Source organism: Ornithodoros turicata, chromosome 9 (assembly GCF_037126465.1).
Source record: "Ornithodoros turicata isolate Travis chromosome 9, ASM3712646v1, whole genome shotgun sequence".
NCBI classification, from domain to species: Eukaryota; Metazoa; Arthropoda; class Arachnida; order Ixodida; family Argasidae; genus Ornithodoros; species Ornithodoros turicata.
Window position 1 is genome coordinate 7,117,925 of NC_088209.1, and position 16,509 is coordinate 7,134,433.

General features: G+C 46.3%; 1 protein-coding gene across 1 annotated transcript in view; it reads left to right on the forward strand.

Moving 5' to 3' along the window:
• Positions 1-16,509, forward strand: part of LOC135368078 (band 7 protein AGAP004871-like) — a 537,443-nt gene that overhangs the window by 441,316 nt on the left and 79,618 nt on the right. Inside the window, exon 5 of the mRNA XM_064601154.1 lies at positions 9,529-9,611. Within this exon, the coding sequence (XP_064457224.1) occupies positions 9,529-9,611 (83 nt within the window). The remainder of the gene's footprint in view (positions 1-9,528; positions 9,612-16,509) is intronic.

The window sequence follows — 16,509 nt, forward strand, 5'->3', positions numbered from 1 at the left end:
TTCATAAATAATCGTGTAGAATGCATGGAGCACCACGAGAAGAAGGTCGCACTAATCATGTATGAGATTCATCTACAACAATAGTTTGATTATAAAGAGGACAATCACTGGAGCAGCTAGAAACTCTCCTGATGTAGCGAAGACAGCTCACGTCTTCATGATACAGAGCCTACTGTCTGCTAGCAAAGATGCTGTTCACATTCTTCCTGTGTCACCAATTGATACAGCAGTCCTTCACAACTTTGAGAGGAAACTCATCATAGCATTGGAAAAAGCCGGTCTCTTTGTGATTGTGTAATAACTGACAAAAATTCAATCAATAGGAAAATGAAGGTCAATGTTCTCACCGAGGCCAACCCTAAGTATATGTACCGACTCCCTGTAGACCCAAACCGCCCTCTTTTTACGTTGTTGACCCGGTTCATTTTCAAAAATGTATCCGCAACGACTGTTTCAACCAAAAGGAATGCTGGAAGGTGTTTCTTATCTCCCAGCTCCAATAACAGTGACAAAGAAGCGAAGATTGAAGGTGCATCATTTAATGAACTGTGTCAACCTTATGTCCACGAGCAAAACAGCCTAATAAAAGTAGCATACGGACTGACATAGAAGGCCCTCAACCCGAAAAACATTGAGCGACAGAGTCTGACGCTATAGCGCTGAAGATATTTCAGCCCTTTTGTAGCCGAGGCATTAACTACTCTCGGTGAAGCTCTCGAACTCGACCATGCAGGAAGCACAGCATCATTCATTCGTATTATCTGGAAGTGGTGGTGCATAGTAAATTGTAAAGACCCCACAAAAGCGTAATAGCCTTCGGAACCGTTTTCAAGCACCCATGACCTCACTTTCCGACCCACAGCTTCAGTTCCCCGACTGTGCTGTGACATGGCTTGAAGCGTGCAAGGCGATATACCCATGGATACGGGCACACTAGCCCAGAGACGCATTCAGCTTTTCTGGTCACCTCGTCCAGTCTCATTGAGTTGTCTCGGTACTGCTTGGAGGAATGGGTCTTCGATATGTATTTCTGGGAAAGTTTAAGACGGACTGTCTAGAAGGTCGCCTTGGCAAGTACCGCCAGATGGCAGGATCACGGTATACGACATTTCTGTGAGGCAGGTGCATGAGTGCGAAAACAAGCTGCGTCTCCAGGAAGAGCTCACGATTCCTGATTTGCAAGACATGATGGTAGCCTCCATAACTAACACACCTTTCGGGTGAAGAGCTGCAGAAAGAGTGCGCAATAAAAGTCACAGAACAGGACATTCAGCAACAGTCGTCCAACATGCCAGCAATAACATACATAGCAGCGTGCGATATGCAGACGATACGCAGCGTCCAAGAAACTATCATGCAGATGTGTAGATGTGTAAAGAGGTTCTTATTTTTATTTATTTGTTTTTGTTTGTTTCCACGGCGCCGAAAAAAAATTCAAAATTTCCAATCCCAATCTGAGCGCCGACTGCGCTGTCTCGATGTTTTCCCTGGTTTTTCACTCGTGTCGACCCAGGACACACGATAACCTCTTGCCACATGCCGCCACGACGACAGGCAGATCCCTCGGAAATAACACGTCGCTACAACTATCGAAAATAGTAACAAACGTTCCGGCAAAATATAATGCATGAACCAGGCAAAAATATCAACAAAACATATGCCTTTTTGACATAGACCAAATAAAAGCTATTCCACATTTTATCTGTATGACCAACAACTCACTAAACAACGGAAAGTTAGTTTAACTACTGTTTTTCAAGTTCCTCATGAAAAGAATGATCGAGTTAGCCGTTCTTTTTACGATTGCTTTATTATTGTCTGTTCGTTTATTTACATATAGTGCAGGCCAAACCAATTTCTCATGCAGGGGAGGCTACATTAATGAGTCAGGACAGCACAAGCGAACACAACCGCAATCACACGATAAAAATGATAATTACACGCAAGAAGGCAAGTAAGGTTATACCCCGGCAACAATAAAAAAAAAAAATGTTCGAGTTATCGTTCACGGCATATTATTATTATTATTATTTCGCTCGCTAATGTTCTCTAATGAATCTCAATGGTACAAAAGTAAAAATTTCGGATATTTTACATCCCTGTGCGCAAGTCGCTTAATTGGGGACGCAATTTAAAGGCCGAAACCCCGTAGGAGCAACGTAGAAATCCGACGGGGAACCCCCGCTCCGTCGCGCCCATAGCGTGGAAATGTGGCGATTCCCTCGTCACACTTTTTCTATTGTTCTCTCCCCACATCAGCAGGCCGTACCAGCGGAGCAGAGAGGACCGATCCATCTACATATTATATACAACATCACGTGAGATACAGGGTGTTTATTTTTATCCTAAAGCTATGAGATCAGCACAGATGTCGTTTTTACAATTGAATTACTCGGCCAGGCGGGCATCCTCCCGAAGGAAGTATGCAACTACCCGAGATAACCAATTACGTAAAATCCATTAATTAACTCTTTACTTAGCGGTGATTTCGGACAAAAGCGAGATAGCAGGATGAAAGACTATCCTCGTTAAAAGCCATTCCAACAAATCCTGAAAGATGCACGTGCGTTAAAATATCCATCCCCGAATTTTAATATGCAAATGAGCCAAACCCGAAACCGCGGCGACCGGGAACGCAGGGAGCACAGCGCTCATTGCACGTCAGAGGGCCACGTGGTTTGGAGCGATGGAGATGATTGGAGTAGCTGCCGGTCTGCTGGGCAGATAAACCGCTTTCCGGCCCAGATAAGACTCCGTCGGCGTAGATGATACGCTCTATAGAGACGCGATTTTTCGGTTTAGGCTCATTTTCAAACCGAAATTCAGCGATGGATATTTCACGGCACGCGCTCTTTTCTGGATTTCTTAAAGATAGAACGGCAATTTTAGAATAGAAGAAGACTGTCTCTCGTTCTGCTATCTCACTTTTGCCCAAAATTCCCTACAACAACGCAACTTTATTGTGAGATGATGAATGGAGATTTTTAATCGCCAGGGGGCGATACTCTACCCCATTGCTGGTGGGGTAGGGTATCGTGAAATGAAATAATGAGCCCCTTCACAAGAAGAATGGAAGTCCTATGGTGTCCAAAAAGGTCAAAAGAGCTTTGAGGGCAGAGCGTTGGTGAGCTGGATTTGGCCAGGGACCAAGCAATCTTGAGAGAGGGGGGGGGGGAGGGCGAGAATCCAGCTGCTTAAGAGACCCGGAGAGTATATGGTTCGAGAATTCCCTAATTAAAGAGCTAAGTAATGGATCTTAGGTAATTTGTCACCTTGTAGTTACATACTCGCTTTCAGAGGATGTCCGCCTGGCCGTATAAGTCGATTGCAAAAAGAACGGCATCTGTGCTGTTCTCGCAGCTTTTTTTTTTAATAAAAATTCTTAAAGAATAAAAATAAACACCCTATATTACGTGCAATAAATTCTATATTTCCAGATATAGTGCACATTCCCTGTCTAGAATTTGGGAGAAGAGTTGCCTACAACCGATGGGGCTTGATCAGTACTAGGAACGTGTGGCTAGCAATGAACAGCACTCGCAAACATTTCAGGCAGTTGGTCAGTCAAAGTCACCACGAGGGGCAAGGTGAAAAACCAAAGGTAAACGTCGTGGTCTGTTGGCTACTTTTTGGCTAAGGAAAAATATGCCTGCATGGTTTGCTACATTTTGGCTACCCGAGCTGAAAAATTCACTACATGCGGCTTTTCCTATCTGGCAACCCTGGTCACTCACAAGTTGCTCCTCGCTCTCGGATGAGTTCAGACGTGCGAAGCGCGTTCTCAATGTGTGTGCCTAATGCTGAGGCATTTAGCTCGCATGAATTTCACTGATCGCTCCCCCAAGCTTTTGATCAGAACGTTCTGTGTGTGCTATATTTACAACCCAGTCATGGTGCGTGAAAAATAGATGCACCTGTAATAGAAAGTCTCATAGTACAATTTTTCGATTATTCCAAATTATGTTGCTGACAGACCGTACTGGATCAGTTCAAGATGAAACAATAAAGCTAGGCGAGTCTAGAGGAGCAACAGAATTGTTAACTCACTTCATGTATGCTTTCGTATACTCGTATGTAACGAAGCTGTAAGTAGCTCAGCTTTCGTGGTGTGAGCAGTTATGCAGAAAGTTATGAACACAAATGATGTAGTTGATATCCATCCATCGAAAGTACAAGCTGATTCGCTGTTCGGTTTCGAAAAAACGGGTGAATTAGCCTTCTAAATCGCATCTCTCCCGATCACGACCAAACAAACGGTCGCCATGTTCGATACCCGTCGGACGACATGCGGTGACGTCACAGAGCTATGGACAGGCTTTCTCTATCTAGCTGGTGTTGGGTAGACGCGGTAACCTACCGGGCTTCCCCGATAGCGGTATACTAAAGCTGTTGGTTATACGTATAGTGTGAGTAGACCGTTGATAACATGGCTTCCAGCGTTCCGTTCAGTTACTCTCAAATACTCCCATGAAAACCTGTCGGTTATGAACCGCTTCGGCAATGTCCTTGTGAAAACGGAGCGCCAGATGCTTCTTGAGAATGGCAGCGTTTGTTACCGCCCACGAGGTCAAGTAGGGCGCGGCCATGGTCTGTAACGAGGAGGAGGAGGAGGAGTGTCGTTGGGAGGAACCCGAGAGGTCTGCCTGCCTGATTAGGCGGCATGTTTCTCGGGAAGGGAAAGGTGGTGGAGAGGAGGAGAGGAAGGGGTGAAGTGGAAGACCGAGCGGAATCCGCTCGGGGGGAGGATAGCTGCGTCCATGGGCCGACTTCAGGGGAACTGTGCCGGCATACGCCTATTACACATCTGAGGGAAACCCAGGAAAAACCCCAGACGGCACAGCCGGCCCGGGGATTCGAACCGCGGACCTCCCAGTCTCCAAGCGCACGCGTTACCGCTGCGCCACCGGAGCTGGTGGTCTGTAACGCCTCACGAACGCCTTTACTCCTTTCGTCACCGAAGAGCAGGAAACGGTGAACAACAAGTTTCACGGCGACGTTCACAAGCTGAAAACCTCCCCTAAGCTTGGAGTGGAACAGGTTGGTACGGCGCATCTTTTCGGAACGAGACTTCCATGTGAAGGTCGCAGCGATGCGATGAATCCTGTGCGCGGTGTGTTCATCGCCTGTGCTGCGTACACTCTTAAAAATGAACTTCACCACATAGCACGCTCCTAGCCAACCATCACCCCGAATGACAACGTTCTCGCCCCTGACTTGCTGAAAACGGGAGGAGGAGCCTATTTTGTGCCATTATGCACGGCACAAAATAGGCTCCTCCTCACGTTTTCAACAAATCTAGGGCGAGAACGTTGTCATTCGGGGTGATGGTTGGCTAGGAGCGTGCTATGTGGTGAAGTTCATTTTTAAGAGTGTAGAGGACTGCCGGGTACAGCGTGGTATTACATATGAAACTGCGGTTTAGAATAGACATACACCGGCCATCCTATCTCGTTAATGCTCCTTGTAGCCGGCTGATTTAGAGTTCCATTCATCACGTAGCCGGCATGATAGCAACAAGTCGGTGTTGTTTCTGTTTTGCTACTACTCCTAGATTCTACTGCGCACTCCTTTGTCAGAACTTGAAGTTTATTACATAGCACAAAATAAAAGGACAATGAATATAATTTGCGGCTTTATGATACACTTTATGGTCTCAGCAGTGGTGCAGGAAGGCCGCTGCGAAGCTGCGTTGACAAACACTGCTTACTGTTTGCCAAGTCTAGAAGTGTGCCTAACCTGATCGAAAGTAACTGTTCTGAGGCTGGGACACACACAGAGGCGGACACAACACACGATTGGCAAACGTGCCGTGGTGAGCTCCATCGAGGGAAAAGGACAACACCTAGAACGTCCGAGAGCCTCAGGGACAAAGCCAACAAGTAATTCACGAAAAAGTCAATGAGTGCCTAAAATGTAACCTTGACCGGTAATCAGGAGGGTTCCCTGAATGAATTTTCGCGTACTACTCGTTGAAGCCTCCATGTGGCTGAGAACATGAACCATTCATCAACCACTGAATCCTTATGAGAAGATGAGGGCTCGTCATCCCGAAGAGATTCCCTCTCTTGCATGTGTCTTCAGGGTTGCTCACTACTGCAGAAACAAAATGAGTTTAATGACAAGAAAGGGATAGTGATATTTACTTCATAATGATTCTGCATTAAGATTATGAACATCGGATAAGAAGACAACACTGCACTACTTAGGTATTTTTGCCTTAGGTATTTAGCTATTCTGTACTACTATCCAGTGTGAAGTTGTGACAAATAAATAGTTCCCCTTTTAGTTAGCTCCCAGAACAGAAGAATAGAATGGTTTCTGTGCTAGCTGTTCTAAGTTAGTTCACAATGCTCAGTTAGGATATTCTGCACGCGCTAGACACATGTTGTATCGAATATATTCATATATGGAATATATGAATGCATGAATATATATATTTATGACACGGGTGTTTTTAAATGTGTGGATTTCAAGCTTTCATCTCATTTCATCCAACCGTATGACAGACTAGACTTTTATCTTTCACATACGTAATCATTGGAACGCACGCATTCAAGGTAAAATGCTATCACCACCCCTGAATGTAATATGTAAAACACGCGTGTTTTTTGGGGTATGAAGTACGTGTGCAACAGCGTGTTTCAGAATATATACCTGCCGCTGGAACCAAAAACTTAGTTTATATGTAGTTATTACCTGACCGGTAGCACCCCAAAGTCAAGTCCACCATGAAGGTGTGGTCATCTAGTAACATATTTTAGCACCATTTAGCGAATGCCCGCCCAGGAGACGAATCAAACCTCGAACCTCTCCCGTACTCGCTCGACGCAAAATTGCAAAAATTGTAGCGAGGGGCTTCAATACTTACTGGGCTATTTTGCCCTTATGTTACATTCTTGCACGTTTGTAGATTTAGATTCATTGTTATTGTTGATTAGTACATTGTACATTTAGATCAGTGGAGACAGGAATTTTGAGTGAGTCTTTGTTTTAAATCCTTGTTGTCTCGACGTAAGATAAAAAGGTACAGGGAAAGACAGCAATACACAAGCGACGAATAAATATTCGAGCGAGAGCAGCAAAAGACAAACAAAATCACGCTTGGAACAAAGGAGGCAGTGTTTCCCTTCAAAAGCACACAGGATATTTTCTTTTCACACCTTCGCGACTTCAGCGTTTCGCAGTGCAGCAATATTTGTCAACTTTCACACCTCATCAGCGTTCTAAGTATCGCATTTCAACACATTCGCAATATGTGAGGCACGGACAGCAGCATTTCATCCAGAAACACTGCGATATCTGCGTAGAAAAGTAGAAAAGCCAGAGCCTGCTGCGTCCGATCATGCCGTATCCCCACTAGGGCCTTTGTCGTAGCGTCACCTACAGTTCGATCTGGAGGCGAATAGGTCAATACTCAAATTATAACATCACATTGTCATACCTGTTGGGGGCAGCTGGACTGCAGGTGACGTGTCAGGAATTTCTTCATGCACCAGATGCAAGCCAGACCCATTTCGATCTTCATCGTGCACCTGTGGTAATTCACAAGTTGTATGATCAATACTGCTGTGTTGTTAATCGTGGCTATGTCAAATGAAGCGCAGCAGCTAACAGACAGCTACAAAATCGATTCACGAAGCTTAACATTTTTATGTCGCAGTAGTATTAATACGACTGTTCTGCTGTAGGAGCTACATTTCTCCATAAACATGAACTTGAACCTCGACTTACCTCCATTTTGCTGTCTTTTTTTTTTTTTTGACTTGATCCGCCGCAGTACGTTCAAAATATGTGTGTACGGCATCTCACTTCAGAAGATTTCGTGCCGAAATTCCAATTGCCTCTGTAGTCGCGCGTTACGTATGATATAACATTCGTGGGCCAACTGCTTGGAGTAAATCGATACTTTCAGAGGTGCAACTCAGTCCGCACGGCAATTAATAGCAGTCAGCCAAGAGCTTCGCACTATTTTCTCTTTTGGTAACTTGTGGTAGGTAACACTTGAATGCTCAGATGAATTGTTCTCAAAGGCGGGAGCGTAGCACTGTAGCGTCCTCGACAACTTCGCCGTGGCGTATCACATATCGCTGCAGCTCATAGAAGGCAAGGTCAGCACAAGGAAGTTCGCTTTCCAAAGGATGTCATGCAAAAGAAATGTTCACCAGAGCCGTGTATAGGGCTGTGATGTATAGGGCTGCAAGACACGGCTCTTATGTTCACATGTTACTTGTTTCCGGCTTTAGCAATAACGCAACATCTGTTTGCCAATGCACAATGCACAGAGAAGGAAATCAAAGAAGCCAAGCAGCCCAGCCAAGAATCCATGCCAAGCCAAGACAGTTAAAACCTAGAGCAGCAACGTCGGTGCGCCCATGCGCAGGGTTCGCCGACGATTTGACGGGCTGGCGATGAAACTAAAAAAAAAAGTTTTCTAAAAAAACTACAAACCATTGGATCAAAATCTTTCGCACACATATTCAGTGTTCCCTAATGAACACACAGCGTGAGTATCGTTCAGTTCTGTGGCACTAAAAATCGGCGTATCTGACGTTTAACGGGCACTCACTTATATTGAATGAAAGAGAGCTTCCAGTAACCATTGGTCCTATCACTCGCTTTGAGGTAATTTGGGGTAAGTGCATAGACGGGGGCCCCGATTCTGACCAAACGCTTGTGGGGCTCGAAAAAAATACTGATAAGCTGCACGCGTGACATTCCGCATGTGGAACTTAAAGGAGTTCTTTACAGAGGGACCGACACTTTTCTAATGTTGGGTCTACAATGTTTGCGTAACTCAAAGTTCATAGCCCTCCACTATTGGTTTCTGTGGTCGTTGCGGAACACTTGGAATTCACTGCGTTTAACCGTCCCGTTTCGAGGATGCAAAAGAAGCGCCATTTTCGTGTGAATAATGACGTCATCCCTCGATGCCAGTCGGCCGGTGTGCGTCCTTCCGAAGCGAGGCAGCCAAATCCAGTGAGGGTCGACGGGACTGCATTGCCATTTCCCAGGAGAATGCCGCGCAAGCACAGTCGCAGCGGAGCCAAATAGCTGGAAGTGGCCGAATGCGAAGATGACAGCTTCCGTTCGCTGGGAAATGAGTTATTACGACACAGAACAGGTTGCCTACACAGCGGAGAGCCACGGATGTTTTTGCATGAATGTGGATGGTTTTAAAAGATGTTCGCGTCTACTACATGCGATAAAACATTGCCGTTTTTTTTCTTCCTCGTGGACTTTATCAAATGGATGCAATAGTAGCAGTACAAGTGTTTTTCGGACTGTGCAGAACTCCTATAAGACTTCTCACTCAGAAAGTATTGCACGTTGTTGAGTGTTATGATACGCGTGATATGTAAATCTTGCGTATTATAATGCATAGAACAGTAGTATAGAAATATTTATTGTAATATAAAGTATTATTCTTAGTGCCCACTCCTGTATTCTATTAACTACAGCTTGACACGGCCGGCGCTGGTCCTGTGTTCCTGCCTCACGACGTTTCACATCATGTTTCTTTCCCTCCAGGGTTGTTCTTCATCATTCCCTGCATTGACACCTACTGCAAGGTGGACCTACGGACAGTATCGTTCGATGTGCCTCCCCAAGAGGTATTGTACATATTCGTAGTCTGCATAGATGTGACTTTTGCCTGATGTGTGCATATGCTGATCTAACCCATTCCCGGTGCCGGGTGCTATTTTAGGGCCACGGAATGTCTCGCTGGTAGACAACTTTCAACACGAGAATGCGTCACGCCATTGAGGAAAACTCGCAAAGAATTTGCTGGTTTCGCGTCACATCGGATCGTTCAATCGGCCTGACCTAATGAATTCGACACCCGCGTGAAGGGATGCCTTAATGGGCGCCACGCGCCGTATAGCATGGAACAAATACTCAATTTAAGACACTTAGTCTATTATGAACCCTAAGCACTTTTTTATGCTTACTGCTACCGATAACGACTAACGAGTGCGGGTGACGCGCCTCGCTGAATCATCCGCTTCTTGTTTTTTTTTATTCCGTGTTGGAGCGCCGCGAAGCAACTGTTCCTACGAGCGGAGTAACGGATCGACGTGGACAGATGGGGAGAGGACAGCAGGAAGGAGTGGGGGGCTGGGGGGTTAGTGTGCGTCCTGGGCCAACTTCAGGTGAAACACTGCCGACATTCGTCTGGAAAGCCTGCCGGAAAACACGTGAAAAACCTGAAAACTCGGTAGTAGGATTCGAACCTCCCACATCCCAGTCTTCAGCACGACATTGGATACCGGCAACGAGCCGCCGCTGGAAGCCCCTCTTCTGTGTGTAGATACAGAACGGTCAGTATGGCAGCAAACGTGTCGAGGAACTCCAGATGATGTACAGATACACGAACACTGGACGAGCCTTTCCACGTCTCTGTATTCACTTCATCTCATCATCTTGAGCTACAGTCACGACGATACCCATAGATGTTAGGCCAACAACGGCAAGCTCTTACCAGCACCGTCACCACCTTCTTCTTCGCGTTCCCTACACCAGTGTTTCCCAAAGTGGGGTCCGCGAGAGTGTCCGTGGGGGCCCGCGACCGTCTCTCACATTTCAAGTGAGGATTTTCGTCCCCACAAACACGCGCTCGTACATGCTGCCCGATTTCGAAACACCTAGAACTTCCAAAATTGCTGTCTTCAATCGAACCTGATATCAGTGCCCTTGTAGCATCCAGCAAGCAGCACTTTTCAACACATCTTTCGCACTGAACGCGGCGTTGGAAGTCAACTTCGCTTCTGTCTAGACAGTCGCTTGGCCATGTTTATGCTTGCACAAATGTAATTTCGTTCCTTGTTATACCCTGTCTCGCATATTAAACGCGGTCTGCAATGCAGTGTACACAGCGCGTATCGCGGTATATTTGTGTGTGTGTGTGTGTGTGGGTGGGTGGGTGGGGGGTCCGTGAATTGATTGTCATCGCTTCCGGAGGTCCGTCACATCCAAAAGTATGGGAAACGCTGCCCTACAGCAGCGTTTCCCATACGGTGAGTCGCGACCCCCAGGGAGGTCGTGACAAAATTCAGCAGGGGATCGGGAATCAACTCAGAAACTATGAAGAAGAGATGTCCAAAAAACCATGCTCTGCCCACTATTCTGCGTCCCAAAAACGCTCGTGGTAGCGGACCACAAGGTCTACAAAGCCAGCTCACTTCAGTCAACAGGAACAGTCATATATCCCTGCTCCCGCGCGTTTATCTCTCTGTCTGCGATGGTTCCTAGCCCATCCTACTACACGTGACAATATCAACTGTCCAATTAAATTTCAACGTCGGTTTTGTCTATTGCTATACGTGCGCTGAAATCGAAAGGCTTGTGGCATTGCGAAATCGGGGGGGGGGGGGCTACGCTATATCTCGTAGTTTTCATGGGTCGCAGTGTAGCAAAGCTTGGGGACCACTGCCAGTTGGCTCTCCCTCAGTCAACGAGTAGCTACATTCGCAAGCTTACCTATTCACTGCTTCATTTTTCCACGACTTGAGCTGCGTAATTTGTCATCGGGACTATAAACCAGTGCAATCGACACGGCTTAAAATTCGTGCGCGGAGAGATGTCAAGCGCGACATCAGTGTGACGACACTGTGGCGTCACGTGGGCTTTCCCTTTCACCTAGCCTCAACTGTGTGAATGATTTACTTCGGTCGCTCCTGGCTTGGAACTCTTCGAGTCTCGCCACCCACGACGCTGCGGAGAATACGTGAAGTTACTTGGGAGAAGAGGCCCACACGCGAACGTATCCTTGCGAAACGTTAAAAAGTCACGCTAGCTGATGAGGAGATTCTTTTGCTTGCTTCCGGGGGGGGGGGGGGTTACACTAATAAATATTTAAGAATAAATCCTCTAAGCAAAACTCTTTGAAAATACGGTGTTTTACAATAAACCGCGTAAGATTCGCCGATAAGGAATGATAATAATAATTCGGGGCTCTACGTCGCGAGACAACTGTGGATAAGGAATCAACCCCGCAATAAAACGATCGCTCAAGAATCCATCATGAAAAATATATCGTTGCAAAATATATGGTTAAAAATAAACAGTTTGAAAATATATCCTGTATTGCAACACGACAGCGGAGGATGTATCGCTACGCAGAGGGTCGCAGTACGATGTAGGTTAGATTGGCGGATCCCCGTTCACAAATGGAGGTCATAACACATGTGATTTTGCGGTTAGTTCCATGAAAATCCGTTCACGGTTCGGATATCGAGGGTTCATAAAGCGAGGGAGAAATACATGGAAAACGCTTTATTCCTTCTGACGCCGTTCATGAACCGAGGGAATTCGTAAATCGAGGGTTCATAAAACACGGGTTGACTGCATATCGTACATATCGGTGTATATCGTATCGACTTATCGCGACAGATCCCCCTCTGGGAGGGCCTCATCATCCAATCCACTGGTTCGGATAAGTGCGAGGAAATTGGACACGACGTGCTTCATGTAACCGCGGCTATAGGGAGAGTTTGATAATTTGGTGGAGCCTATTCTTGACACGCGCATGATTTGGCAACAACTGGCTGCGCAATTCGGAGCGATTGTCTGCTCTCCAGACTGTGGCGGCGCCATGCTGTTGACTATGCTGTGGATCGGCTCCCTGTAGGTGGTGTTCCCGGAAGTGTCCCAACATTTTGCCTATATGATCTAATCGAAATGCTTATAACATAAAATTGACGCTGGCTCGGCTGGACATTTCTCAGTATGCTGTGTCCCAAGTAGCACAACATCTTGGCCCAATATTGAACCAATATTGGCAATACGGGCCCAATATTGGACCGATATTGTGCCAATAGTGGGCCATGGTATTGTGCTGCTTGGGGTGGTTCATCGCACGCCAATGCGTGTGCTGCATCGCGCTGGAGTGCTACGGGGCAGATGGTCCACCAATTTTTGGTGCTAGTCGAGCCTATGCTCTCGAACGAACACTCTGCGAAAACTCGAGAACGTTCAACACAGATGTCGTGGCATGCGTCATCCGATAGCGCTTCATGTATGCTCGATGGGATTAGCGTACAGGTTCACAATACATGCCCCATGTGGACAGCAGTTGTCATCCGCAACTGTTCAGCCAAACAACGAAGAAAGTAGCTCTTTATTCCAAAAGGAACGCGGTTTCATTTTGTGTCTAACTTCATCGGGGGAGCTGGCACAGAGTCCCATTTCCCTCTCTTCTTTTCAGTGATCTTAGACACTTGAGGATTTGTGTCTTCGGTGTTTCAGCTTCAGAACACCAATATACACTGGCGTAAGGCGGACTTTTTATTCAGCATAATAGCTTCCCTTACCGCACGCCTGATTCCTCGCAAGTCATAAAGGCCTTCCATAAATATTTCGTGCACCGCTATTCCTATATGTAAGGCAATGCTGCTAAGCGTCGGCGAGATTTGCAGAACATGACCCATCGCTGGTCCGAAATGATCAAACGACTTTCCTAGCTGAAGCTCATGGAAAGGACGGCCCCTCATTTAATGACGTGCTACGTAAGGTACAAATCCGGTAATCCTCGCAGAGGGTATTCAAACAAGATGTGTATACCATCTCAGAGAGATGGCACTCCGAAATAGAGAGATGGCTTCCTCAAGCCGCGCAGCTAATGGCTGGACAGAAAAAAAAAACATGGCAACTTTGAAGCATTAGCGCAGTCGGGATGCGTGGCAGTCGCGTTAATTGCGTGCCAGCAGAAACGGCACTGCGGCCTCGTTCATAATTCATAATCATTAATAAGAGAAAGTCTGCTGAGGAATGTAATCATATGGCATCTCTTCTCTCCCTAATAACTGAGAGGGATTAAACATTTGCACGAAAGCTAAATAGTGAGGCTCGTGGAGTTGCTTGCTGCAGAGACGACATAGTAATTTAAGAGCGTCTCTTAATACACCTGTTGCACCGAGCAATCATTATTTCCTTCCAGCGCCGAGCTGAAGTAGAGGCTTACCCAGGGTAAAGTACATGGTTTGTAATGAAGATTAATCGAATGAAAGGAGTGTCTTGGGAATTAACGTACGCATACAAAGGGTGTTTGGCTCTTTCCGGGAAATCGGGAAAAGTAGTATACCTACTGTTAAGCCTTGTATATATTTTTTAAAATTTACTTATTAACTGATCTTTTGTATGTGTGCACAAGGGGGAAGAAACACACGGACGCTACAGATAACGCAGTTGTGATAACAAACAGGCAATTCTTTTGTCTGTGTCGTCCGTGTGTTTCTTTCCTCCTCTTACACCATGAAATTTGTAGATCCTAACCTACTCGCTTGCACGAGCGCTCTTTTAGATCAGTTTTCCGTAGTTTCGTAGCAGTACAAAACCTTGTTATCATAAATAAGGCAGCATAAACGCAGGTCAGCTGGCGGAAGATATCCACGAAGAAATATGAGCCGAGCTGCGACAACACTGTCAAGAAGGACGACACTTCTTGAGAGTGTTGCCGAAGCTCAGGCTTATGTCAAAAGGCTTCCTTAGTGTCAAAAGCTATTAAATTCGTGATAAAATATCGGAGCACCAACTTCTCATTCGTATTTAATCTCTCGTTGTTGTTTTTGCTACGTCTCTCCAGTCTCTCCTGACGAGGGTACGCAGTATAGTCCAGTGGTGGGTACATTCAATTTGCCGCGTGGCAGGGGTATTCTGACGAAGGCCAGTGGTGTTTGTAAAATAAAGAAACAAGAAGACAGGGACAACAAAATGAATAAGCGGGGTACACAAAATTGAACTGATGGGGAATGATTGCGCCGTGGGAAACTCAACCGCAAGTCTGCGGCAAGTCTGTGATCGTTAGAGGAAAGAAGGAAAACTTAACATAGTCGCTTTCTGCGGGGGAAAGGTTTGAATTGCAAGGAGCGAGACCGACGTGACGCCCCCCCCCCCCCCCACCTCTCTCTCTCTCTCTCAGAGGTCGCAGGTAATCCGACGTATATATCTTAAGTTTGTGTGTCGTATTGCGCATGAAACTTTTAAGACGGACCGATCTAGTCACCTTCGTTTCTGGCGAGGGATGGCGGCACCGTCGTTTTCTTTGCCGTGCGTTGCTTTCGCGCTATAAAGAAATGATGTTCTCGGCGCCAGCGTGCAGAACATGCTAGCGAGCGACAAAACCATTAGGTTCATAAGCAGGGATCTGGAAAACTGTAGTAAGTTTTTCGCGTTTGTTGGTCGCAATCAATTTCTAGAGTGTTACTGTAGGGAATGACAATATTAAAGCCCTCTTCTGAATATAGCTTCTCTAATTGGATATATTCCTTCCCGTGTGTGGGTCACAAACTTTTTGATTCCGTGTCAGCGCCGCGAAGCAGCTGTGGCTTTGAGCGACGTACAGATGTGGACAGATTGGGGGACAGGGGGTTAGTATGCGTCCTGGGCCGACCTCAGGGGGAACTGTGCCCACATTCGTCTGGAAAGTCTTGGGGAAAAGTCTCAGACAGCGCAGCCGGTGGTAGAGTTCGAACCCACCACCTCCCAGTCCTGAGTACGACCTCGGTTACCACCAGCGAGCAGGACACCCGGCCGTGGGTCACAAATTATACACTCGCATGTTCTGATACATAGGGAGAACATACGTTTTGTATTCTTTCAATTTCGTGTCCGAATTCGCATCTTTAAGATGGCCCATTAGACGATATGGCTTTCTTGCGGCCTTCCTTAAACCTTATTTATACGATTATTCCATTTCAAAAATTTGCACAGAGTCTCATTGTTTCACACATCTTTCACTTTTAGTGGATAGTGCTTATAGAGTTAATTGTAATGCGTCACTGATGTCGCGGCAGGTGAAAAAAAATGGCCCATTAAATGTCTCGGGTACATTAACACCTGAAAATGCAGGATCACCGTAAAATCGGGGTATGTTATGCGATATAAGACACTCCTCTTCTCTGCTTCGCATCGCTCCAACAACTTGGCATCGTAGAGTTCGTCGATAGCCTGTCGGAATCCAAGGTAGCTCTAACAGACAAGCTGTTGGACGGTCTGGGAGAGATGAAGGAGGAGTGCGTTATCCGCTTTCTGCCTGGAACAAAGCCGTTGTGGACTCTAAAGGTGGTGCCTGTCACCGGATATGCTAGACCTCACCCGTCTAAATGAAGTTGTGAAGAGAAAGCGACACATTCTCCCCTGAGCTGAAAATATCCCGGGACGGATTGGGCCCGCGAGAGTATTTTCCAAGCTTTATGCTACAGTTGGTTTTCGTCAAGTTAAGCTTGCCAGACGAAAGCTATGAGCTAACGACCTTCATAAGGCCTATGGGAGGTACTTCTTTTAAAGACAGGAGTGCGAGAAGATGTAAAGCGTGTTGGTTGAGTAGGATGGTGACAAATGCGAAGTCGGTCCTGTCCATCCGTGTTTCTTCGCGTTTGTTACCATGTTCTTTGAAAGTCTACGTTTTGGCACATGCTCAGCACCAGAGGTCTTCAACCACCAGATCAGCAGGGTGCCTCAAGGGCTGGATGGCGTCGTCACTATGATCAACGACATCCTTGTATTCTGAGC